This window comes from Talpa occidentalis, unplaced genomic scaffold (genome assembly GCF_014898055.3).
Source record: "Talpa occidentalis isolate TD23 unplaced genomic scaffold, MPIMG_talOcc4v2.1 talOcc4.7, whole genome shotgun sequence".
NCBI lineage: Eukaryota > Metazoa > Chordata > Mammalia > Eulipotyphla > Talpidae > Talpa > Talpa occidentalis.
The window spans coordinates 27,640,762-27,666,499 of NW_023605083.1; the positions used below are offsets into that span (position 1 = coordinate 27,640,762).

Below are 25,738 nucleotides of genomic sequence, written 5' to 3' on the forward strand. Positions count from 1 at the left end.
ATGTGGACGCTCGGACGCCGCGCGGCTGCCGGGCTCCTGCCCCGCTCGGCCCAGGCCCGCGCCGCGGCCCCGCAGCCGGTGAAGGGCGCCCGACCGCATTCCCGCCCGGGCTGGCGCGCCGGGAGCGCCGCCGCCTGCGCGCCCCGCCAGGCCGTGAGTACCCGCGCGGGCCGCGCGCCGGCGGAGGGAGTTGGGGGGGAAGCGCCGCGCACGTCCGGGGCGTCCCGGGCACGCGCCCCGCGCCTGCTCCCGCGGGGCCCGGGGCGCGCTCCGTGCGGCCGCGCGCAGGCTGAGCGCACCGCGACCCGGAGCCTGCGCGCGGCCCTGCAGCCCTCGCGTCCTTGGCTCGCGCTTACGCTGGCCCTGGCGTGTGCTTTGTGCTGCAAAGCAGGGGAAGTGGCATCCTGCCGTGCAACTGCAGAGGCCGGGGTCGGGGGTGGACGCAGTCTGCTCTGTGGGGCCAGCGGTCGTCTCTACGCTTGCCACGTCTCTTTTCCAGAACTTAAATTTAAGCAGTCAATATAGAGTAGGGACTGTCCTATGCATGCCTGTACTATCTGCAATATCCGGATGGGTTACGAAATATAGAAACGTAACAAAATCCTGTAGGTAGTATATATGTAATATCTGTGCAAGCCTCAGCTGCTGTGAACATGTTTCCTCCTGGAAGAGAAATGTCCAGGCCGCTCAGTCCAGTAGCTGGAGAGAAGCCCTTTTGGAAAGTGGCCTGCGCGGACTCCAGGCAGAGGCGTGGCTTCTTCCTTTTCTGGGAAGGGAAGATAAAGGGTAACCAACACCCTTTTTGCGGAGCTGCTGTGAGGGTTGAAGTAGATTCACTTATAAAGTGTCTCTTCGGCACTTATAATTCCACTTTCTTGCCTTGGGGTGCAAAATAATGTTTGTCCCAGGGACTCCACGGCCTGAAAGGAGGAGGCCCTAACAGTGACTGTGGGGTTGAGGAAGATTCACAGGAGCATGGGCCTGCTGTTTAACCGGGTTTTGAAGATGTCAGGAGAGCTAAGTGCGGTCCAGATGGGGAGAATGGCAGGGCGAAGGCCAGGGGGGAGGCTGCCTCTCTGTGTAGCTGGTGGCTGGGTGTATGAAGACAGCAGATGAAGATCGACACACATTTGGAACTCTGGAATTTGGACTTTAGCTTAAACTCCCCCACCTTTCACCCCCACATGTGATATTAGGCCCATACCATGTCTAGTAAGCTTTGGCATGGGTTGCCAACACTCCAAGTTGGGACCTAGATGATGAATTTCCCAGCTTCTTTAGAAAAATAGACAGGCCAAGCTGGTCTGGCATCCTTCTCTGTAGAAAGAGGACATTTATTATTTTTATTCCTTCTGAGCTGCTCTCCCACAGAGCTGCCAGGACCTGCACTTCACCCCTGCCTGTGTGGGTATGTGGATTGTTAGCAGTTTTTAATTTAGGAGACTGACAAGATGTGACATGGACTTTTGGATGGTACCTAGTGACTACTGTGGCTGAAGGCTTGTTGATTCAGAAGCATGTCCAGCTCAGGGCTGGCACCCAGTAGGTGGGCACTCAATACACAGTGGGATGGCTAAGTGGTTGGCAACCTCTGTGACCTTAGGCCTTTTCCATACTAAGTTAATCATGATCATTTAACCTCCCCAGCCCACAGTTCCCTTCCAGGCCTGCCATACTTGTTGGGCTGGGTGGAATGACAGTGGCAGCTCCGATCTTTGTCCTGTTTCATTCTTTTTCAAGGTCTTACTGTCCTCCTGTTGATGCCTCAGGACGCCTACGTTCCAAAATTCCTCAGGACCTGAGTTCATTTAGGGGTCTCTTCCCTCTCCTGATTTTCTGTACCTCTTACTTCTCATTCTACAGCAGCTATCCAAACAGACATAGAATGGCAACTACGTATATAATTCCAAATTTTCTAGCAGCTACACTGAAAACAGTAAAGAGAAACAGATGACATTAATTTCAATAATATATTTATGTAATGATAGTATATCCAAAATATTATCATTTCAACATGTCATCAATACTGAAAAACAATTACTAGATATGTTACATTTCTTTTTGTGATCATTCCTCCAAATCCAAATCCACTTCCAGCTAATGGCAGTTCTGATGTTAAATTTTTAGCAAAATATATTAGATTTTATGAAATTCACAAATGAAAAGGTTAATTACACACTCAGGATGTTTCGAATACTCTTAAATTTTACAATAATGTTATTTTTTAATTTTAAAAATTAAGTAAAGCTTGGGCCTCCCTGGTGGCGCAAGGGGTTAAGACACAACCTATGAAACTACCTGCAGCCTCTGCAGCACGAGTTCTATCCCTGGCCAGGGAGCAACCCACATGGCGAGCAGACCTCTCCTGACTCGCCCACTGCTCCCCTCAGCAGTGAATTTCAGTCAATCTGCCTGTTCTGTTCCCCACTCTGTCTCTGGTGAATCCTCTTACCCCCCCCACCTCTGGTCTGTACCCCAGTTCTTGTATGCATAAATAAATCTTTTAAAAAATTAAGTAAAGCTTAACATCCAATTCCTGAGTCAGTTTCAAGGGTGTAAGGGACACGCCCACAGTGATAGCTCCAGAGTAGGGCTGTGCAAATCAGTGAGGCCCCTGGGGATCCTCATCTGAAAACAACTCCAAGTCTTAGAAGCCTTGCTACAGGGAGTTTTTCTCCCCTTCCTCAGAGCCAGCCTTTCTGTACCCCTATTTCCTCCTCTGTTCACCTCTCAGCCCTGTGCTCTCTGCCTTCTTTTTTCTGAGCCTGCAGGGAGAGAGGGGCACTATGGCCTAAGAGAATAACTGACAACCTCTAACCCCTCTCCTAGTGACAATCAGAGAACCTCTGGAGAATGTAAATCTTACCATAAACCTCATAAAGCCCCTGATGCCTCTCCAGGATAAAATCCAATAGTTTGCCTTCAAAGGCAGCCAGCCTCTCTCCATCACCTGCCTTGCTGTCTCCACTCTGTCTCTTTCACTTTTTTCTCTTAAGGGGCTCCACAGCTCTCACCTGGGGCAGGTCCCTCTGCCAGAGCCCCCTCTCTGGCTTTCTACTCGCTCTCCTCCCATGATTTCATCTGTTTATCCACCTGGGCAGTAGCACTCACAGGGATCAACTCAGATCCATCTCCTGAGAGCTGGGCGCCTGGACACTCAAATAAGGAGGAAACCAACATGGTCATGCTGTCTCCTGCAGATCAGGTTGGGAGGACAATAGCCTGCAGTCAGAACCTCTCTCCTGGACATCAGCAGGCTTCTGCCTCCTCTACTTTTTACTTTTTTTAGTCAAATTGTAGGAGCGTAGTTGATGCTTTGCCTCTGCTCCTGGCATAACCACTACATACCACGAGCAGCCCAGAGCAGTCCTTCTAGTAGCTTCCATTGTGGTAGACTTGTTCTGTGTGCAAATAGCTGCATGAAGCCACAGGACACTTGACCTATGGCCAGTATTACTGAGGGACTGACTTTTTAATTCATTTCAGAAAATTTAAATAGCTGCCTGGAGAACTCAAAGTAAGATTCTGAAGAAATATTCCTGCAAAGCTTTAACACGGTTACTCTTTTTTTTTTTTTTTTTTTAGAGGCATGTATTTTTATTTATTTGTTTGTTTGTTTGTTTATACAAGCACTGGGTACAGTCAGAAGCACGGGAGGGTGAGAGAATCCACCAGAGCCAGAGTTGGGAGCAGAGCAGGCAGAAGGACCGAAGTACACTGCTGAGGGGAGCAGCGGGCGGCAGGAGAGGTCTGCGTGCCATGTGGGACCCTCCACTGGTGGCCGGGGAGCAGCCCGGGATCGAACCGGCGCTGCAGAGGCCGCGGGCAGCTTTGCAGCCCAGCGCTCAACTGCTGCGCCACCGGGGAGGCCCTGACATGGTTACTCTTGAATACAAAAGTGGTGATGTTTAAACTGTGCATTAAGGGACTATAATTACTGAAAAATGGTAATGTTCTTAATTTTGGATTTTAGAATTTAAGCCTCCATTGCCTCAACCGAATTCTGAATGTCAAAAAGCAGAGTGTCTGTCTGATAAATTTGAGGACAACTGGAACTTTGAGGGACCCTGGGTAAGATAAAACACCTTCTCTATCTGAAATCACTTCCCCCTCCTCTCCTGCTCTTCCCCCCTTATATTACACAGCATATACATACATATACACACTCCTAGTACACATTATTTTCAATGAAATACTAAATTTTATGAATGTACCATAATTCATTTACCCCTTATTGTTGGGCAATTATGTTGTTTCCAGAATTGTGTTATTCTATTTGATATCTTAGTAGCTACAGTAGGCCAAGCTTCTATAACAAATAGACCCACAAATGCAGTGGCTCAAACTGTAGTGGTTTTGTGTCCCCTCTCTATGGAAATCCAGACTGTAATCGCCCCTGTGAAATGATGACAGGAGGCGGCTCCCTCTACCTTCCAGCTTGGCTATCACTATGTCTTCCTGTCCTCTGCATGGTCAAGGCCAGGTCACCCTGTCCAGGTTCCATTTGGCAGGAAGACACAGGCGCAGGGAAGGCCTGGGGGTATCATTTTACCTCCAATTACATTTAGTGGGTTACGTGTGGTCCCATGCACCCAGCTCCCTGCAGTGATGCTAGAAAATGTAGTGTAATGGGTGCCCTAGAAGAAGGGCCAAAGGGTGCCAGGCACTGCAGCCATCTACCCTCTGCCACCGATACTCACATGGACCTCCTTATACACACACGGGGATGGACAGATGGAAAGGAGCACCATAACTGCTACACACTCCCATTCAGAAAAGAGACGTGTCCGTGGCCCATGAAAGCAACAGAGACCCTCTGGGCAGCACTGGGACAATCACCGTCCTGGGAGAGGGGACCATCCCTCCACAAAACTCCAGTTCTGCGCCCTGGAGGTGCCCCCTGGTTTGTCACCTCTGTGTCCCTAGGGTGGCGAGCAGTGGAAATATACCCTTCTGGGAGAAAGCAGTCTTGCCACCCACTTCCTGCTGCTGGCAGGTTTGTTCCAGAGGCTGACTTCAGCTCTGGTAGGGCAGGCTTATTTGTCTTTGATAACAGAATTTTCTCAAAACATTTATTAGGCTTCTGATCTCTTAAGTCCCAGTCAGTCCCACTGCCAGTGACCACAATCAAATTTCTGCTCTGCATAGGAGCCTCCAGCTGCCTTCTTTCTTTGCATCCTCACCCCATGCCCAGCCCGCTCATCCTAAGGGCAGAAACATTGACTGGGGACCAGCAACCTGAGTTTTGCAACAGGAATGGAGTCTCTTTTTTGGCTTAATGACAAGGCTTTGTTCTTCAAAGTCTTTACCTCTGCCTTTGCTTTCCCATCTCTCTGCTAGTGCTATATTCCATCCCCCTGCTGATGTGCCAGATTGCTCCTGCCTCATTGTTTCCATGTCACACCTGCAGCACAACAGCAAGAGCCACCCCTTCACGGGACATTCTGACTGTCCCCAGAGCCACAGGCTTAGTAAGCGCGCTTACTAGGCCTCTAGGTTAATGCAGAAGCAGGTGGACAGTGGCCTTGCAAGCTTCCGACAGCAGTGTTTGTGTTCATGGGCCCCTCCACGGCCTCTTGGTGCTAGGGCTGCATTGGCATAGGGTGGGGTTGTCCTCTGGTGGCACCATTTCCAGACTCCCCCCTATACAGACTGTTGGGTGTTGCCCCACATCTCTCCAAGCGGTCCTTTTTTTTTTTTTTTAAGATTTGGGTTTTTTTTTATGCATACAAGAACTGGGGTGCAGGCCAGAGGAGCAGGGGGTTAGAGAATTCACCAGAGACAGAGTTGAAAGCAGCACAGGCAGACTGACTGAAATACTCTGCTGAGGGGAGCAGCAGGTGAGACAAGAGAGGTCTGCTGCGCCATGTGGGTCACCTCCCTGGCTGGGGATTGAACTTGTGCTGCAAAGGCTGCGGATAGCTTCATAGTGCTGAGACTTAACCCTTGCGCCACCAGGGAGGCCCCCAATCAGTCCTCTTTAGGTAGGACCCTTGCTGGATGCCCTAAGTGCAACTCCATTTTCAGGGTCTGCCTCTGGCCTCTGGGAACCGTGACTGGTGGCAGAGGACAGCCAGCTTCAGCCATGGCTCAATCCTCTGCAGTTAGGAAGCACCCACAAAGTTCTTTAGACTTGAAACCAGAGTCAGGTGTGTCTGTGTTTACCCCAAATGCCTGCAGGCACATGTCACCCTCTCCTCCAAGTTTTCTCCAGTTCACCCTTCACTGGCTGGGATGGGTCCTGCAGCCTTCCCGGAGTTGTGCCCTTGAGGGGGGTGATGGGCTAGGTGGGGAGGGGTGGCACATCTTCTGTCTTGCATTGATTATCTAGTCACCACTGATAGGTTACTTTAGGCCTCTTAGAAACTCTCAGATGATGCAGTAGTCTGGGTTACATCTTGTCATCTACAGGTAGATGCCCAAAGGGCTCTAAAACCCATACATGGATATTTATTATAGCAAAATGTCTTTTGTTATCATTCATATACATAAATTTTACCACTTAAAAATATACCATTCAGTGGCTTTTAGTATGGTCACAAGATTGTATGACTTTCTCCTGTAACTAATCCAGAACATTCTCATCACTCCAGTTAAAACCCCGTACTTGTTAACATCCCCCCACCCTGTCTCTGGCTTTATAATTTTTAAAAACTGAAAAATAGGGCCTCCCTAGTGGCACAAGGGGTTAAGCACAGCACTATGAAGCTATCCACAGCCACTGCTACAGGAGTTCAATCCCCAGCCAGGGAGCTCTACACATGGTGCAGCAGACCTCTCCTGTCTCACTTGCTGCTCCCCTCAGCAGTGTATTTCAGTCAGTCTGCCTGTCCTGTTCCCCACTCTGTCTCTGGTGAATCCTCTCACCCCCTGCCCCAGCAACTCTGGCCTGTACCCCAGTTCTTGTATGCATAAATAAATTTTAAAGAAAAAAAACCTGAAAAATAGTGTGTATATCCAGGAATGTCTCCAAGTCATGTATCTTTGATAACTTTTCGAAAGATGAGCAGACCATGCAACTCAAGAAATACTGACAGAATGTTACCAGCCCTGAAAGCAAGCCTCCTGCTCACTCTAGTTATCTAGAAACTAGTTAACTCCTGCCCCCACCCCAGAGTAACTGCTTCAGTTAGCTTTGCTTGGATTTTTACTTTATATAAACCATATTGTGAAATATAAACATGTTTGTATGTGACTTTTCAGTCACAATATTGATGTGATATTGGTCTATATTTTTAAATTTATATGACACAGGGATTAACATCTCAGTGCTGTCAAGCTATTGCCAGCCACTGAGGCATGAGTTCAATCCCCGGCTGGGGAGCTAACCCACATGGTGCAGCAGACCTCTCCTGTCTGCTCCCCTCAGCAGTGTTTTTCAGTCAGTTCGCCTGTTCTGCTCCCCACTCTGTCTCTGATGAATTCTGGATGCATAAATAAAAAATAAATCTTTGGAAAAAAAAGTATAAAGCCTACCTATGCTAATATGAAATAATTTCCAAGACATATTAAATAAAAACTACAAGGTATTTCATTTGTATATGAAAAAGAATATAAAATCCTGGAGGAGACTTCCTTCATAGTTGCTCTGGATAGGGACAGCCTATTTGGGAAGAAGGGCTCTCTCTTTAAACCCTTTCATGCTTTACTCTGTGCTTGTTAGATATTTGCTATAGACTTAAAAAATGTGTTGATGTTAATAAAGTGGAACAGTTTCACAATGTATGTTTTTGATCGTTTTGTGTTTCTCCTGCAGTTCTCTAGATGAGACCACCTATGAAAGACTGGCAGAGAAGACACTGGACTCCTTAGCAGAGTTTTTCGAAGACCTTGCAGATAAGCCTTACACATTTGAAGACTATGATGTCTCCTTTGGGGTACTTCTTTGCTTATTTTCATTTTTCTGTTCTCTCCCTAAGAATTTTAGCTCAGAGATTTCCCCTCCAGCAGAGTTAAACAACCAGCAGCAAGCAGTTATGGGTGGGACCAAAACACCAGGGTTCTTGTCCCATACCAGCTCCATCAGGCTAATGATGTTGAGTCTCTCACTTAGCCTCTTTACACATAACTTCTGCTTAAAAATACAGATTCTCAAGCTTCACTGAAAACCCATGAAGGCTAGTCAGGGAGGGACCTAGTCTATGTTGTCTCGTCTCGCAGGCATGGGAACACTGCACGGACTGCTAGTTCTGAGCACAGAAGAGATATAGTCCAAGAGGTATTCAGACTACAGACTCCACGCCCACTCCCGGGAGGTTCTGATGAAGTGCTCAGGATGCATACTTTTGGAAAGCTCACTTAGGATTTTAATGTGGATCTGAGTTCCACCCCCAGAGATTTTGATTGAACTGGTCTGGGTGCGGCTCAGGTATTGAGGGTTTTCAAATCACTTCCCAGGTGATTCCAGTACGCAGTCTGGATGAGAACCTCTGGGCTGGATGAAATTTGAGTCCCAGTTCCGGAAGTCTAGGGAGTGCTGTTCTTTATCAACTGGCCACTGGGCGGCAGAGTTGAGCAAGGATCCACCTATGAATTTAGAATTTCTGTCTATGCCTTAAGGAGCAACTTTTTTTCCCCAGTGGCCAAAAATCCCCCACAGAGGGTTAATCCTCTTCATAGCAATTAATATCAGGAAATGTAATCAAGTGTGCATCTTGGATTAAATCATGGAATTATTGAGGTCTGGCTAAAGAAACAGAAATGGTGTTGGCTATTGTTGTGTGGGTTGCTGGAGAGAAGGGACCCCTCAGATGTAGCAGCCAGCACAGTCTTAGAGGTGTCAAAACTGTTTGTAAGGACAGAGAAGAACTTGGCGGTAAAAATTGAGGCGGTTGAGCGCTGGGTTGCGAAGCTGCCCGCGGCCTCTGCGGTGCTGGTTCGATCCCCGGCTGCTCCCCGGCCACCGGAGGAGGGTCCCACCCGGTGTGCAGACCTCTCCTGCCACCCGCTGCTCCCCTCAGCAGTGTACCTCGGTCCTTCTGCCTGCTCTGCTCCCCGCTCTGGCTCTGGTGAATTCTCTCACCCTCCCGCGCTTCTGACTGTACCCAGTGCTTGTATAAACAAACAAACAAATAAAAATACATGCCTCTTTAAAAAAAAAAATTTGAGGCAATGGTACAAAAAAGGGGTTGAATGCCTGCCAGGTAGATTTCAGGGCAGGACTTTAGAGATGCTTGGGAATCACAGCCTCGCCAGCTTGATCAGCTGAGGGGTGAGCAGACCTGGGGAAGTCACAGATCTCTGCCCCAGCTTTCCCATGGGGAAAGAAGACTTGGGGAAACCAAGTCTCTGGCCAAAGTGCACACTTGCAAATATTTATTAACATGCCACAAAGCCATTGCACACCTATTTCTATTGATCAGTGAAGCCTAGCTTGACCCAAGCTCCTCACATGAATATCTCATTAGAAGCAAAGGTGCCAGAATTCTAGCGCTTGGACTGTATTTACCTCACTGAATCAAGCAACAAAAAGCTCTGCTCAGTTGGGGGTCGCAGGCCCTTACCTGATCCGACCTTCATTCTATAACACGTTCCTGCAAGAGAAGAGGCACCTATTTTCCTAGCCAATCCATATACTTTGAATATAATTGCACTCACCCAGGCAAAGTGATTTCTTTCTTTTTTTTTTTTTTAAGATTTATTTATTTGTTTATACAAGCACTGGGTAGTCAGAAGCATGAGAGGGTGAGAGAATTCACCAGAGCCAGAGCAGGGAGCAGATCAGGCAGACTGACAAAGTACACTGCTAAGGGGAGCAGAGGGCAGCAGGAGAGGTCTGCGCGCCATGAGGGACCCTCGCCCAGCGGCCGGGAACCGAAGAACCGGTGCTGCAGAGGCTGCGGGCAGCTTCGCAACCCAGGGCTCAACTGCTGCGCCACCGGGGAGGCCCCAGGCAAAGTGATTTCTAAGAAATCTTCACATCTCTAGTGCAGATGTGGAAAGCTAAAGGCACAGAGCAGCAATTTGTATAACTTGGACTTCTGATTAAGTACTTTGAAATGCTGTTTACCCTGGACTATAAATTCCTTGAGAATCCTCTCAGTGCTATCTTATATATTGTACATACAAGATAAATCAACTGAAAGTGCATTATAAACAACAGAACACCTGTAACACTGTCACTTGGACTTTGCTGGAGTACAGTCTTTCCCTGCCCTCAGCATCCAGTGGGATCTAGCCTTGTCCACGAAGCCTTTCTCGATGCTCCGGGCAGATACCACCCTCCTCCCTTACCCCACACTGAGGCTGACTTTGTGGAGCACTGGCTGCCCTGTGCTGTAACTCTCCATTTACACATCAGCTCCCAGGCTGGACTGAGCACCTTTGCACCAGGACACTGTCCATTCTCGGTATCCCAGTGCCTGGAACAGCACCAAGTACATAGCAGAGATTTTTTTTTTAAATATTTATTTATGCATACAAGAGCTGGGGTATAGGCCAGAGGTATGGGAGGTGAGAGGACTCACCTCCCAGACAGACTGGGGTGAGAGAGTGGGGAGCAGAACAGGCAGACTGATCGAAATACACTGCTGAGGGGAGCAGCAGGCAGGCCAGGAGAGGTCTGCTGTGCCCTGTGGGCAGCTCCCTGGCCAGGGATCGAACTCATACTGCAGTGGTTGCGGACAGCCCCATAGGTTGCGTCTTAACCCCTTGCGCCACCAGGAAGGCCCCATGGCAGGGATTTGGTTACATGTTTGATTCACTACACTAAGGAAATGGGGCCCATATCCTTTTCCAAACACACCTTCATTGATGCCACTCGGCCTTTATATCTGTTTTACCAGCTTGCTACTAGCCAGGTAGGCAAAGGAAAGCAGTAACCCAAGAATGTGCTTGTTCTGTTTTCTCCCTGTAAAGCGGGAGAGTTGAGTAGCTTCTTGCATCCTGTGGTCCAGTGGGATGGGTAATGGTGCATGTCAGTGTGGGGGTCCAGGCCTAGCCAGTAAAGAGGACTGTCCCCCAGTGCTGAAAGTACCTCCCATCGCTAGGTAAACACAGAGTCCACTGCACTTGACCCCAAAGGTCTGACTGGAGACTGTGAGAAGCACCAGCTGTTTGAAGAGTTGCCTGGAAGCCACCTTCCTTTTATTCCAGGTGGAGCCCAGTCCTCCTAGAAATTTTTTTTTTTTTGAAGATTTATTTATTTTAATACAAGAACTGGGGTATAGGTCAGTGGCGCGGGAGGGTGAGAAGATTCACCAGAGACAGAGCGGGAAACAGAACAGGCAGACGGACTGAAATGAAGTACACTGCTGAGGGGAGCAGCGAGAGAGACAGGAGAGGTCTGCCGCACCATGTGGGAATCTCCCTGGCCAGCAGGAATCAAACTCACGCTGCAGAGGCTTCGGACAGCTTCACAGTGCTGCGCTCAACCTGCTGCGCCACCTGGGAGGCCCCTCTTAGACATTTTAATGAGAATTGCTTGCTGCCTTGTCCTTCCTTCACTAACTTGACAAGTAACTGCCATAAGCACAGCCTATTTTAAGATCAGGATCCCATGTAAGAATCTCTGGACCTGGGAGCCTCCCTGGTGGCACAGGGGTTGGGTCACAACACTGTGAGCATGAGTACACAGCCACTGTACTGCAGCCACTGTAGCATGAGTACAATCCCCAGCCAGGGAACTACCTACATGGCGCAGCAGGCCTCTCCTGCCTCTCTGGCTGCTCCCCTCAGCCGTGTATTTCGGTAGATCTGCCTGTTCTGCTTCCCACTCTATCTCTGGTGAATCCTCTCACTACCACCCCCACCCTGGCCTGCACATCTGGCCTATACCCCAGGTCTTGTATACATAAATAAATCTTTAAAAAAAAAAAAAAAAAAGAAAGAATCTCTGGGCCTGGGAAAAGATTTCCCCACCCACTGACAAGTATAATTTCAGCTTCAAGGTAGGGACTGTTTGCAGACCCCTGAAGACTCTCTCTGGATCCTGGGTTATGACCTCCCTGCTCAGGGGCATCATTTTGTTGGATGTGGAGACAGGGTCTGGGTTAGCATCCTAAATTTGTATTTTCTTTCTAACACTCCCTAAGTGAATTACTTGCATTTTGTGAGCAGCTGGTTCTTCAACTATTAAGTGGGTGACATAAGCCTCAACTTCTCCAGATTTTACTTTAGGACTAAATAAAACAAAAAAAAAAGTGCTTCAGATGCATTATATTTATTCCATAAGGGAAAGTCAGTGTTTAATATTAGGAGTGTGAGAAACCACACACGTGAAATCCTCAGACTGCATGTACTATCCCATATGTGTCTGTTTCTCCAAATGAGTTGGCAGCAGCAAAAATCACTGTTTTTGCTCCCATTGTGTGCAGGGCTGCTGTTGACTGGCAGGATCAACAGCTGTGGCCAGGCTCTGTTCTCAGAGGTTAATGCCCATGTCTCAGCAGCTGCTAAATATTTTGACTATCTCCCTCCTCCTCTTGCCCCCGCAAGTTTACCCAGGCACCTAAAATAGACTCAGGTTGGGCCTCCCTGGTGGCGCAGCGGTTGAGCGCTGGGTTGCGAAGCTGCCCGCAGCCTCTTGCAGCGCCGGTTCGATCCCCGGCTGCTCCCCGGCCACCAGAGGAGGGTCCCACATGGCGCGCAGACCTCTCCTGCCGCCCGCTGCTCCCCTCGGCAGTGTGCATCGGTCCCTCTGCCTGCTCTGCTCCTCGCTCTGGCTCTGGTGAATTCTCTCACCCTCCCGCGCTTCTGACTGTACCCAGTGATTGTGTAAATAAATAAATAAATAAATAAATAAATAAATCTTTAAAAAATAAAATAGACTCAGGTTGCCCCTTAAGGAAGAATAATAATAATGAGCAAAATACCCTCTTGATCTGGTCCACTTGCAGATAGTGTCAAGCGCATAGCATAAAGAATTGTTAGGGGGAAAAGGATGTCCCAAAGCAAATTCCATATAGGCTTTGTGGACTCCACCCCCACCCCAGGTCAAAGCCAAAGACACTGGGAACTCCAAATCCCATCACCACCAAAGGGAAGGTGGCTGGGACCTGAGGGTGGGGTTAAGCAGCCAGGTGGATACAAAAGGCAGACACGTGGGCTTTGGGGGTCTCTCCATTTTTGGGCTCTTGGCCAGCAGCAGCGTCCGGCCAGCTCTGAGAGTGCCTTTGGGTTTCCAGGTCGTCGGATCGGGTAGGACGCATTAAAGACTTTATTTCCCTATTTTCTCCCTGAGTTGTACATTTTCCTTATTTCCTTTTCTCTTGTAAATAAACCTTTTATTAAATTAACCCTTTTGCATGTGTCTGTAGTAGAGTATTCATAAGTCTCTTTAAAGCGCGCGGGTGAGGACCCACAGCCAGGAACCCGTTTAATATCGGGGTTACTCTATAACAGAACCAGTGAGGCAGAGCTAAGAAGGCAGTTGGGAAGAGTTTCCTTTCTCCTCTTGCCACTTTCCTTGGGAAATGGCTTCAAATACCAATGGGGGAAAATCTCACTACACTGAACAGGGGCAGGGGTGGTGGAGGTGGGGGTGGGCAGCAGTTGAGTGTTGAGATTGTCTGCCTTGCGCTTAACCTTGGCACATGTTATCACAGTGCCTGGTTGGCATCCACTCCCTTAATTCATTTGCAAATATGGTTTTTGCATTCATTCAGTATTTTGCAGGGAGAATGGATGTGCTAGGATGAAAAGACAAATCTGTTTTCCAGGAGCTTCAAGCATTAGAAGGAAGGGGGCAGGTGGCCCATAAATAAGCCAGCAAGTCAGATGTAGCAAGGACAGTACAGAGGCTGTAGGGACATGTGCAGGTCTTGGTCCCAGCTGAGGGGCAGCAGAGTGGCCTTCCCAGAGGCACCTGAGCTGCCTAGGAGGAGCTGCGTGTCTTGTGCGGGTACAGGGTAGTTGGAGCAGGTGTCAGGTGCAGGACACAGCTTGAAACTGAGTTCTGGAAGTCTTCTCATGGTTCTCTCATTAATATGTTCTTCAAGTTTCGGGGTTGGGAAGATTGGATTTTGGCTTTCAGCAGATGTACCACCCACCCCAGATTTGGCCTCCTGTTCTAAGGTGTGATGGTGATCAGGAGCTGGTACAGAGCCCGTAGAAACCATCAGCCCCTCGTACTGAGTCCCTGGAGAAGGCAACTCGGATGTCATCCTGAGGATGGGGTGCAATAAATAAGACTCAACCTAGAACCCACATCTTTAGACCCAGCTCTCTGCCCTTTCCACTGCATCCTATCACTCCCCACATGAGGGTATAACGCACTGTGGGGCATTTAAGGACCACAAATAGTCAAATTAGAAATGTGCCTTCATTCCCTGAATGTGGCATCTCATGAAAAAATAAGGCATGTAAAAGTATTATGGGGGGAGGAGAGGATGGAGAGTGGCCGCTGATGAGTGCAGGGTTTCCTTGTGGGGTGGTAGAAATAGTCTGGAATTAAACAGTAATGGTGTTTGCACCTTTATGTTGTTTTTATACTAAAAACTGCAAAACAAAATTTCTTAGTTTTAAGAAATTTTTAAATCAATGAGATGTAGTTTTACCAAAATAGTAAACTTTCAGGGGAAAAAGAAAACAACTCGTATATACTATGATCCAGGCCCATTTTTAAAAATGCATTTAAAAACCAGCAGCCAGTACCCGAGTGTGAACAGTTCATGTTATTGAGAGAGTGGGATCTCTGAGCCCAAACAGACCTGGGTTTAAGATCAGCTCTGCCAGTTACTAAGTAGTCATTATCACTCCTTCTGTTTCCCTCACCTGTAAAGTTGGGATAATGACCCCTACCCCCATGTGGTTCCCATGGAAACAATTACACAAAGGGCCAACACAGTGCTGCCTCTGAATAGGTACTGAAAAATGGTTTATATTTTCTGTTGATGCTTTCATTTTATTTATGCTTTCTGAATTCTCAATATCTCTATAATTTCTCTGCATTTTTTCAATCAAAAAAATGGTTTTTTTCACTCAATTATGCCCTCCCTATCCCACAGCTATCAGTTATATTACTATTAGGACTTTCCCCCTCCATTTCAAAGGTTTTCGTGTTTGTGAAAGTGTGTGTAAGAATGATTCAGGGCCCCACAATTGCATGGGGCTTTGGGGGGCACAGAGAAAGGCTGCCACATATCTGCCGCTTATAGTAAAGAGGGCTCTTTCCTGCTCACCAGTCCCAATAAAGCTAACTTAGCTGTGTAGCTGTTTCTTTAATATCCTGTGCATTCTGAAGACCTAAGGCCTGGGGAGTAAAGGCCTTCTTTGTTGAAAGGGTGTTTTCAAATTTAAATGAGCATTTATTGAGCAAAAAAGTCCTAAGGGTCTTTGAAGAATTCAGATTCTATAGAGGAAAATAAGCTGGAGTGGAGAGGCTGAGGAGCTTAAGAGATGCCTGGGAAGGGTTTGGAAATAAAAAGTCTGGTCTGGAAAATCTGTCTTCTACCAGCAGAGCTGGTTACTGCAATGCAGGTGATTTGCTTACTGCTTTCCTTCTTACTTTTTTCCTTTTATTTGTAATGAACTTGTCATCTCTATGTTTTAGGCTTATTTGTACTCTGGTAGTGTCGGTGCCTATATTTTCCACCTTCTACTATAGGTTCTGGCTGGTAGTGGAGAGAAGCAATACAGAGTCCTCATTTGGCAGCAATTAGATTTCAGAGGATCCCAAACATCGCCCAGGGTTTCTGTTTCCTTGTCTCAAAACAGCAAGTGATCATTCTCACCTTGCTGACTTCAGAGGGAACTGGGGAAATCACAGCCACCTCGAAGATCTTTCGGGTTTGGTTCCAGATCACTGTAATAGAACAGATATCATAAAAAAATTGAGCCACACAAAGCTTGTTTCCCAGTGCATATAACTTCCGTTTACATCATATTGTAGTCTATTAAGTGAACAATAAGAGATTGTGTCTAAAAAAAGAACATACTTTAATTTAAAAATACGTTACTGCTAAATGATGCTAACCATCATTTGAGATATTAGAAAAATGGCACCATCAACTTGCTAGGTGCAGGCAGGTCACAAACAATCGATTTGTGAAAAACACAGTATCTGCAAAGTTCAAGAAAATGAGGTACAACTGCATTAGTGTGACTAATCATAGTCTGATTCTGAGAACAATCTTCTGTTTACATAATCTCTTATTTCTAATCACTAAATTAAAGACATTCCTTTATGGTGTTAGTGTGTACCTGTATACTTGGAAGTGTTGAAATATAACAAAATATGAAGCTACTATGAAAAAGTGGTAACTTTGTCTTATTTTCCTCCTGCCTTTTTTCCCACTTGCTCCACTAGAGTGGAGTTTTAACAGTTAAACTAGGTGGAGATTTAGGAACCTATGTGATCAACAAGCAGACCCCAAACAAGCAAATCTGGTTGTCTTCTCCATCCAGGTATGTTCAGAAGTCAATCTATTCTGAAAAAATTGATATGACATTGTATCCCATTTAAGAAATGTTACTTCGTATATTAGTATCTGTACAAGTGAACCTTTCCTGGTGTTTTACACTCTCACTAGGAAAGCTGACACTGTTTATGTAACTCCCCTGGTGATAGTGTTGTGGTTTTTCGAGTCTGTGGGTTTGGAGTGCGGGGTCCTTGGGTTCACTCTGGGAAAGGTTTCACCAGAGCTTCCGTATCAGCAACATGTGGCGAGTTTCCCTGGCGATTTTCTCCACAAGAGAGAGACTTAAAGGGCAGGTTTATTAGGGAAGGGATAAAACAGTTAAAGACACTTAGATATACACAATTGGACAGGAAGAGCTGTCCCAGAAGGGACAGGTTTGCTAAGAGAGGCCTGCATGGTGGCAGGCAGGTGACCTTGACAGGTCATGGGCAGGCAGAAAGGCTGCTGCCCTGCAGAGGGAGAGAATTGGTGAAAAGAGGCACCTGCATAGTCACAGGTGGACAGTGGGCGTGCTGCCCCGAGCCTGTGCAGAGACTACACTGATATAGTCTTCTTCTGTTTGGGAGGGCTCACTCCTTGTGAGTCGTCAGTTGGTTGCTAATTTTGGAGAACTATGTAGAATTTGAAAGGGACCAGAGATTCTACAGTGGGCTCAGTCTCCATATCTTTACCTTTGGGGTCTGTTGGGCTCAATCGCCTTAATATTTCGACCAGGCCTCGGGATACTAGTATACTAGTGTCTAACATACTAGTTTCCTCTCTTCTGCCCCCACCTACTTGTGTGAGCCAGGTTTCTGGTCTTGTGGCACATCCTTGTTTAGTTTTTTTTTCTATTCTTGTACTCCATCAATAGTTTCACTGCTGTATGCAGACAGATAACACGATATGAACAAGATTCAAAGTGAAAAGTTGATAACTTTTCAAAACTAGGCCTAGAGCATTTTTTTCTCTATCAAATCATCGCCCTGCCTTATAAAAAGCTACTTTTGATATTGCAGCATCTGACAAACTGTACTTTGTCTTCAAAGCAAGTTAAAGTTTAACCTCTAGTTTGTTTTGAGCACCTCAGCAAAGGGCTGATTGAATTCCTTTTGCAGAACTGGACTGTGCTCTTTGTGGGGCTGGGGAGCATTTTAAGCGGCTACTCCAGACATTTAATCCCTCCTGCCTTTTCCATTGATGTGCTTTCCATCTAGTGGAAGAAAAGATTGTGTTGGGGCCACCTGCCCTGCAACTCCAGGCCTGAGAACAAGCAGGAAGAGAGCTTGTGGCTGCTGTTGAAGTGGTTGTTAGAAAGTAAAAGAGAATCATGCACCAAAAGCTTCCAGACCAGTCTTCCTGGGTCATTCATTAGCATTTCCAAAGAGAACATATTGACTGTGACTTGGGAAAAGCCCAAATATAACAAGCCTGCAATTCTTTGAAAGCCTAATGGTGTTTGCATTTAAAAAAAAAAAAAAAAAGGGCCTCCCCGGTGGCGCAACAGTAGAGCGCTGGGTTGTGAAGCTGCCCGTTGCCTCTGCGGCACCGGTTCAATCCCCGCTGCTCCCCGGCCACCGGAGGAGGGTCCCACATGGCGCGCAGACCTCTCCTGCCGCCCGCTGCTCCCCTCAGCAGTGTACTTCGGTCCTTCTGCCTGCTCTGCTCCCCGCTCTGGCTCTGGTGAATTCTCTCACCCTCCTGAGCTTCTGACTGTACCCAGTGCATGTATAAACAAAACAAACAAACAAGCAAACAAATAAAGAAAAACATGCCTCTATTTAAAAAAAAAAACCTCCTCTCCTGCCCCAACATTGTCATCATTTTTAGGCAGTTAATATTACACTGTTTATCTTACTGTGAGATATAATTCTTTTTTCAAAATAAATAAAGCCCAGTGCCTCCCTCCTCCCAACCCCATCTAGGAAGTTAGTCGTAATTCAGCAAAAACAACTGCAGAAATCATGTCCTTTCTAGCAGTCTTCTTCCAGAGATTATACTGCTTTTTACACTTTAGATGACTTAAGTGGGGGGCCTTTACCCTTTGTGGACCTGTTATCTATCCTGTTATCCTGTTCTCTTTGGCCTCTGTCTTACTAACCCTGTCGGTGGCTTGAGGAGAGCTGTACATTCTCATCCTTCATGTCCAGAGACCGGATGAACCAGCTCAAATGGAGCTATTAGCTTGGGAGATAGTGGCTTTCAAAATAGTAGGCAAGGCGCCAGAACCAGCTATTGGCGATGATGTAGTTTTTGGAATTGATGGGTTTGGAGAGCGGGGTCCTTGGGTTCACTCTGGGAAAGGTTTCACCAGAGCTCCCCTTTCAGCATGTGGCAAGTTTCTCAGCCCACCGGTGACTAGGCAGGTGCTCCTTTCTGCCAACTCTCTGTCCCTCTGCAGGGCAGCAGCCTTCCTGCCTGCCCGTGACCTGTACCATGCCAGGCTTCTCCTCACTGACCTCCCTCAGTGGAGGCTGCTCTCCTGCAACCATGCAGGCCTCTCTCTTAGCAATCCTGACCTTTCAGAGCAGCCCTCTCTGCCCGTTTGTGTCTATGCAAGTGTCCTTTATTCTTCTGTCTTTTTCCCTAATAAATCTGCTCTTTTAAATATAACTAATGTCTCTGTCTTGTGGAGAAACTGGCCTGGGAAACTCATTGCATGCCACTGATAGGGGAGCTCTGGTGAAACCTTTCCCAGAGTGAACCCAATGACCCCATTCTCCAAACCCATCAACTCCAAAAACTACATCAGCTCCACTGAAAGAATTTCCTCTGTATTGTTACTGGAAAATGAAAACGTCCATATCATATTGGACACACCTACCAGCAATATGACCTACCACAGGCATATTTAGAAACATATGCTACTAGAGAAGACCAAATTCCTAGGAACTCCAAGTTGTGCTTTTTTATTTTTTTTTTAAAGATTTATTTTATTTATATAAGAACCAGGATACAGGCCAGATGCGCGGGAATGTGAGAGGAGTCACCAGAGACAGAGCAGGGAACAGAACAGGCAGACTGACGAAATACACTGCTGAGGGGAGCAGTCTGCTCATCATATGGGTTGCTCTGAGGCTGGCGTGGATCGAACTGACACTGCAGAGGCTGCGGACAGCTTCACAGCACGGTGCTCAACCACCTGCGCCACCATGGAGGCCCCTTACTTTTTTATTTTTTTTAAGATTGATTGATTGATTGATTGATTTATACGAGCACTGGGTACAGTCAAATGTGGTGCTACCAAGAAACTGACAAAAGAGAAACTCTAGAGAGTAATAACGAGGCACATATTTTTTTTCTTTGGGTCTTTCTATTTAAGACGAATGACTAGTGTATCCTCTGGAACAATTCAGGGGATAATGCTTGAGATCTGAAAACGTGTGAACCCCCAGGATGAATCCCCAGGTGTCAGATTCTGATCTTTTGCTTTTCCTAACTCACCGATGACAAACTATGTCCAACGGTGTTTTTGAATTTTGGCCATTCATACACCATTGATATGACTTATCCCTTAGTTGTCATCACATCATTTTAGTGCATTCATAATGTACAGCCACTACCTCGAACTAGTTCCAAAGCATGTTCATCACCGCCCCCCAAAAACCCACCCCTGTATCCACTAAGCAGTCACTCTCTATTCCCTCCTATCCTCAGTCCCACCAGACTATTTTTTATTATTAAATTTTTATTTATTTTTGCATAGAAGAACTGGGGTGTAGGCCAGAAATGCCGGGTGGGGGCGGGGTGAGAGGATTTACCAGAGACAGAGTGGGGAACAGAACAGGCAGATCTACTGAAATACACTAAGGAGAGCAGCAGATGAGACATGAGAGTCTGCTGCGCCATGTGGGTTAGCTCCCTGGCGGGGAATCGAACTCAGGTCTTCTCAGGGATAGCACTGAGACTTAACCCCTAGGCCACCAGAGAGGCCCCAGACTGTTATTTTTAAGAGTACTTTTCTTAAAGGGCTGTGCTCGTAAACTTACTGTTTATTTGTATTATCTCCTAGTGGGCCCAAGCGGTATGACTGGACCGGGAGAAACTGGGTGTACTCCCATGACGGGATGTCCCTCCATGAGCTGCTGGCCAAGGAACTGACTGAAGTCTTAAAGACGAAATTGGACTTATCTTCCCTGGCCTATTCTGGGAAAGGCACTTGATATGCAGCCCATTCTAAAGACATTAACAGCTCTCTAGTGAAGACCCTGGCTTCCTTCTTCATCTGAGCATCCAATTTTTCCCAACCCTGCTTTTGAGGACAGTTGCATCATGTGTGGCAGCTCTGTGAAAAGACTGTGTCACCTCCCACCCTACCCCTGAGTTCAGATTTGTTATTTCCATAGATATTTTGGATTTATGGTCTGCTTTGCTACCTCACGGGATATCCCTATCTCTGATGATGTTCACTCATGCCTTTATTTATTATCTTACAACAAAAAAATAAGAGGAAAAATTCTGGAAGAAATTAATTTGGTTCAACATTCATTCTTGGAAGAACTTAACCACAAAAGCTACATGGCCAACCTCACCAATCTGTCTCAAAACAGCTTATTAAAGGGTGGCCAGTAGATGCTCCTGTGCCTCAAAACATGTAAACACTTCTAGCCCTTAACTATTGAAGTTCACCAACGATCTGGGAATTCTCAAGCCTAAGACTATTCCCCCTCTGTACTTTGTGTCTGCCAGCTGTGGCTGCACAGGGTAACTCAGAGAGAAGTGTGTGTGTGTCCCATACACACATACATATACAAACACACAGTTAAATATGCGTGTGTGGATTTTTTGTTTGTTTAATCTAAGGGTCAGTTTAGAACCAACTGCTATAGCACAGGTCTGAGAATGCAAAAAATTTCCCAATGACCAAGGGAGAAAAGCCATCTTCATAAGCTCATAGATACAGTATCACAAACAAGGTAATGGAGCTGAAAAAGTGCTTTGTATAATGGAAAGAGGTTTGTGTTAATGAAAAGAACCCTGGTCCTACACTTGGCTCAGCCCAAAAGTAGTTGTCTGTCTCTAGGTAAGATTCACAAATTCCTGAACCTCTTTCTCCACATGTTTTGTTTTGAAATATTTTTATTTATTTATGCATACAAGAACTGGGGTACAGGCCAAAGGTGCAGGGAGTGAGAGGATTCACCAGACATAGAGTGAGGAGCAGAACAGGAAGATCTACTGAAATACACTGCTGAGGGGAGCAGGGGGCGAGACAGGAAAGGTCTGCTGCCCCATGTGGGTTAGCTCCCTGGCTGGGGACTGAATTCATTGCCACAGTGGCTGGTGATAGCTTGATAGCACTAAGACTTTAACCCCTGAGCCACCGGGGAGGCCCTCTTTCTCCACATGTTAAATGAGGTTGAACAGGATAAAATAGATTCCCAATTCAGGCATTATTCAGTGTTCCTTTCAGGCAACTCAACAGGTTAGCTTTATTTCCCTGAGGCAGATAATGGGATGATAATGAATAATTTTTTAAAGTTATATGGTAAATACATGGTTATTGATATTGTTCTGCTTGAATTCAGGTTCAAACAATAACCATCCTTAATGTGCCCTTACCATATTTAGCCTGTACTACAAACTGAGTGTTTCCCCTGACATTCACAAAGATGGCAGTCTTAAAAGGTGGGGCCTTGGAGAGGGGATTAGGTCATGAGGACAGAGGCCTAGAGAATGGTATTAATGCTCTTATAAAAAGACCCCCAAAGAATTCCCTCAACCCTTTCACCATGTGAGGACAAGCCACCTATTAATCAGAAAGCAGACCTTCTTCACCAGAGACTAAATCTGGAGGCTTGATCTTGATCTTCCAGACTCTTCCAGAATGTGAGAAATAAAGTTCTGTTTTCAAGCCACCCAGTCTATGGTGTTTTGTTATAGCAGCCTGAGTGGACTAAGATCCCCTGCCACTTCCCAGGACCTCATTTCAATCTTTACTGACTCACTTTACAGGGGAAGAAAGCTAAGGGATGTTCAAACTCACCCAAAGTTATGCTCCTGTTCTTTTGTTTACTCCAACAAGAAAGATTTATTAGTGACAATTCTATGCAAATGTGGAGCAAAGACTTTGGCAGTGGGTAAACCAAAAACACATTCCATTATTTTTAAAAAAGGTCTTAACAATAGAACAATATAAACACATGCTAAAAGGGTATTTGAAATGTTTCCTTTCTTCAGAAATAAAAATATTTTTTCCTCTGATGGAAATTTTTAAGTATAGTAGGTCAGAATCAGGGGGAAAACAAAATGTGTGTGTGTCTCAATTTTTTTTTTAAATATTTAAAAAAAAGTGTGTGTGTGTGTCTCAATTTTTTTTTTAAATATTTTATTTTATATAGTTCTTACATCAATTTTCATTTTTGCACAATGTATGCATTTTCATTTTGGTTATGTTCCCCATACAATTGCACACCCCCTTATTTTGACCCTAATCCTTCCTCTCCCTGCTCCTTCCCCACCCCCCACAGTGTGTCTCTGGTCCATAATTGCTTGTTGATTTTGATTTTTACTTTGTATTAATTAGTCTTTTTCCTGGTCCCTTATTTAGGTTTTCTAAATTCCTGCTATGCTTGAGACCATCAATGTGTGTGTCTAAATTCTGATGAAAGTTTCAGAAAAATGCTGTAAACATTCAGTATAACATGTTAAAAGAGGCAAAAAAAAATAGTGTAATGTAATTTTTAAAAGCCTTCTATTAGGTTTAGCTTCTTGAATGGACACACTATTCAGAATGACTTACATCTCTGAAGATATACAGAAGCACTGGGGTGTGTTAAATAGAAACTGAGTTTTTAATCATAATTTTAAAAATTTAAACTTCCCACTTGTTTATTGACAATTGCTCAGTTTTTTGAAACAGCTAACCCCTGGCGCAATACACTCAATACAAATCATTTCAACACAAGAGCAACTTAATTTCATAAAAAATATTTTCAAGATGTTCTCTACTCAACCTTGAATTTAGTTAAAATAAATGCTCATTTCATTTACCTTGGTGATAGATTCTGATTCCCTAGGACAATTTTTCTTATCACCTGCAAGTCTTGATTTTTGTTTTTAAAGATTTACTTATTTATGCATACAAGAACTGGGGTACAGGCCAGCGGTGCAGGGGGTGAAAGGATTCACCAGAGACAGAGTAGGGAGCAGAACAGCAAGATCTACTGAAATACGCTGCTGAGGGGAGTGGCAGGCAAGTCAGGAAAGGTCTGCTGCGCCATGTGGTAGCTCCCTGGCCAGGAATCAAACTCATGCTTCAGTGGCTGTGGATAGCTTCATAGGTTGCGTCTTAACCCCTTGTGCCACCAGGGAGGCCCACCTATAAGTCTTAATGAACACTTTACCCCTTCTGCATATCTCCTAAAAATAATTTGACCAACTTTAAGTTTGATAGTTTGTATTAAGTAAGAGCTTTACAATATGTTTCTCAAACTACACCTGCCCCCAAATCCTAAGTAACCCCACTGCTACTGTTAGGGGGGAAAAGGATGTCCTAAAGCTAATTCCATACAGGTTTTGTGGACTTCACCCCCACCCCAGGCCAAAGCCAAAAGTCACTGAGAACTCCAAATCCCATCCCCACCAAAGGGAAGGTGGCTGGGACCTGAGGGTGGGGTTAAGCAGCCAGTTGTGGTATAAAGCCAGACAGGTGGGCTTTGGAGGGGATCCCCCATTTTGGCTCTCTGCCAGCTCGAAGCATTCAGCCAGCTCTGAGAGTGCCTTTGGGTTTCCAGGTCGGCAAATCGGGTAGGACGCATTAAAGACTTTATTTCCCTATTTTCTCCCTGAGTTGTACATTTCCTTATTTCCTTTTCCCTTGTAAATAAACCTTTTATTAACCTTTTGTGTGTGCCTGTAGTGGAGTATTAATAAGTCCCTTTTAAGCACGCGCTTGAGCACCCACAGCCAGGCAACCCGTTTTATTTTATATCGGGGTTGCCCTATAACACTACCTCTAAAGAAAGACCCAAGCTCATAAATGTTAAGTTTGTATGGATTGGCTAGGAAAGGTTGCCAAAGGAGAATAGCTTCTTTACCCTGAAGTACACACTAAGATTAAAGTTATTTTAGGTTGTGTCCAGTTGAATTCTTGGCATGGATTTATCTTCTGCAAATGAAAGCAGCTACATACCAGAGAAGGGAAGGAAAGGCAAGGTATGAAATATCATATAAACGTGTTCTGCTATTCAAAACTATTATTCATGACTGTCTTTCTGTTTATAGCTATTACTGGAATAAGAAATACTTTCAAATCTTTGGTTTAACTTAATTAGCCACAACATCCTAAGGATCCTAATTAATAGCCCCTTTGGCATATTTATGAGTGAACTAACCTGGTGGTGCAGGCGGTTGAACGCAGCACTGTGAAGCTGTCCACAGCCTCCACAGTGCGGGTTCCATCCTGTCTCACCCACTGCTCCCCTCAGCAGTGTATTTCGTCAATCTGCCTATTCTGTTCTCTGCTCTGTCTCTGGTGACTCCTCTCACCTTCCCGCACATCTGGCCTGTACCCTGGTTCTTGTATGCATGAATAAATAAATCTAAAAAAAAAAAAGTAAACTCACCTGCATCTTGCTGTCTGCTATAGAAATAATCAGAGTTTGTGTCTATCTTCCTTAATGTATAATTTAAGATATAGAATGTTGCACATCTCAGCAAACTGGGTATAGAAGGCATGTTAACTCAGCATAATAAAGACAACATGTGTCAAAAACACAGCTAACATCATAGTCAACAATGAAATGTTAAGAGCTTTTCTTCTAAGACAAGGAACAAGACAAGGGTGCCTACTCTAGTCACTTTTATTCAACAGAGAGAAAGTAATCCTTTTTTGAGGGGATTTATTTATTTATGAATACAAGAGCTGGGGTACAGGACAGAGGTGTGGGGGGGTGAGAGAATTCACTAGATTCAGAGCGGGGAACAGAACAGGCAGATTGACCAAAGTACACTGCTGAGGGGAGCATGGACAAGTCAGGAGAGGTCTGCTGTGCCATGTGGGTTGCTCCCTGGCTGGCTGGGGGATCAAACTTGTGCTGCAGAGGCTGCGGACCGCTTCATAGGTTGCATCTTAACCCCTTGTGCCACCAGGGAGGCCTCCCTTTTTAAAAAAAAAGATTTATTTATACAAGAACAGGGGTACAGGCCAGAGGCATGGGAGGATGAGAGAATTCACCAGAGACAAAGTGGGGAGCAGAACAGGCAGATGAACCAAAGACACTGCTGAGGGGAGCAGCAGGCGAGACAGGACAGGTCAGCCATGCCATGTGGGTAGCTCCCCATCCGTTTAGGAATCAAACCGGTGCTGCAGAGTCTGTGGACAGCTTCACAGCACCATGCTCAAACTGCTGCACCACTGGGGAGGCCCGGAGAGAGTAATCTTAATGAAGGCTAGGTCT

At 45.9% G+C, this 25,738-nt stretch overlaps 1 protein-coding gene across 1 annotated transcript; it reads left to right on the forward strand.

Moving 5' to 3' along the window:
- On the forward strand, positions 1–22,605 carry FXN (frataxin). Its single transcript, XM_037492665.2, has 5 exons — positions 1–153; positions 3,974–4,071; positions 7,757–7,877; positions 16,247–16,344; positions 20,350–22,605. The coding sequence occupies exons 1-5, from the start codon at positions 1–3 to the stop codon at positions 20,498–20,500; spliced, it is 621 nt and encodes a 206-aa protein (XP_037348562.1). The 3' UTR covers positions 20,501–22,605.
- Positions 22,606–25,738: the final 3,133 nt, after the last annotated feature.

What these genes read in the sequence shown, in the direction of transcription:
- FXN (XM_037492665.2), top strand. Translation starts at nt 1, where the DNA reads ATGTGGACGCTCGGACGCCGCGCGGCTGCCGGGCTCCTGCCCCGCTCG. An exon ending in GGAACTTTGAGGGACCCTGG is followed by an intron (nt 4,072 to 7,756) that starts GTAAGATAAAAC and finishes TTTCTCCTGCAG; the next exon opens with TTCTCTAGATGAGACCACCT. An exon ending in ACTATGATGTCTCCTTTGGG is followed by an intron (nt 7,878 to 16,246) that starts GTACTTCTTTGC and finishes TTGCTCCACTAG; the next exon opens with AGTGGAGTTTTAACAGTTAA.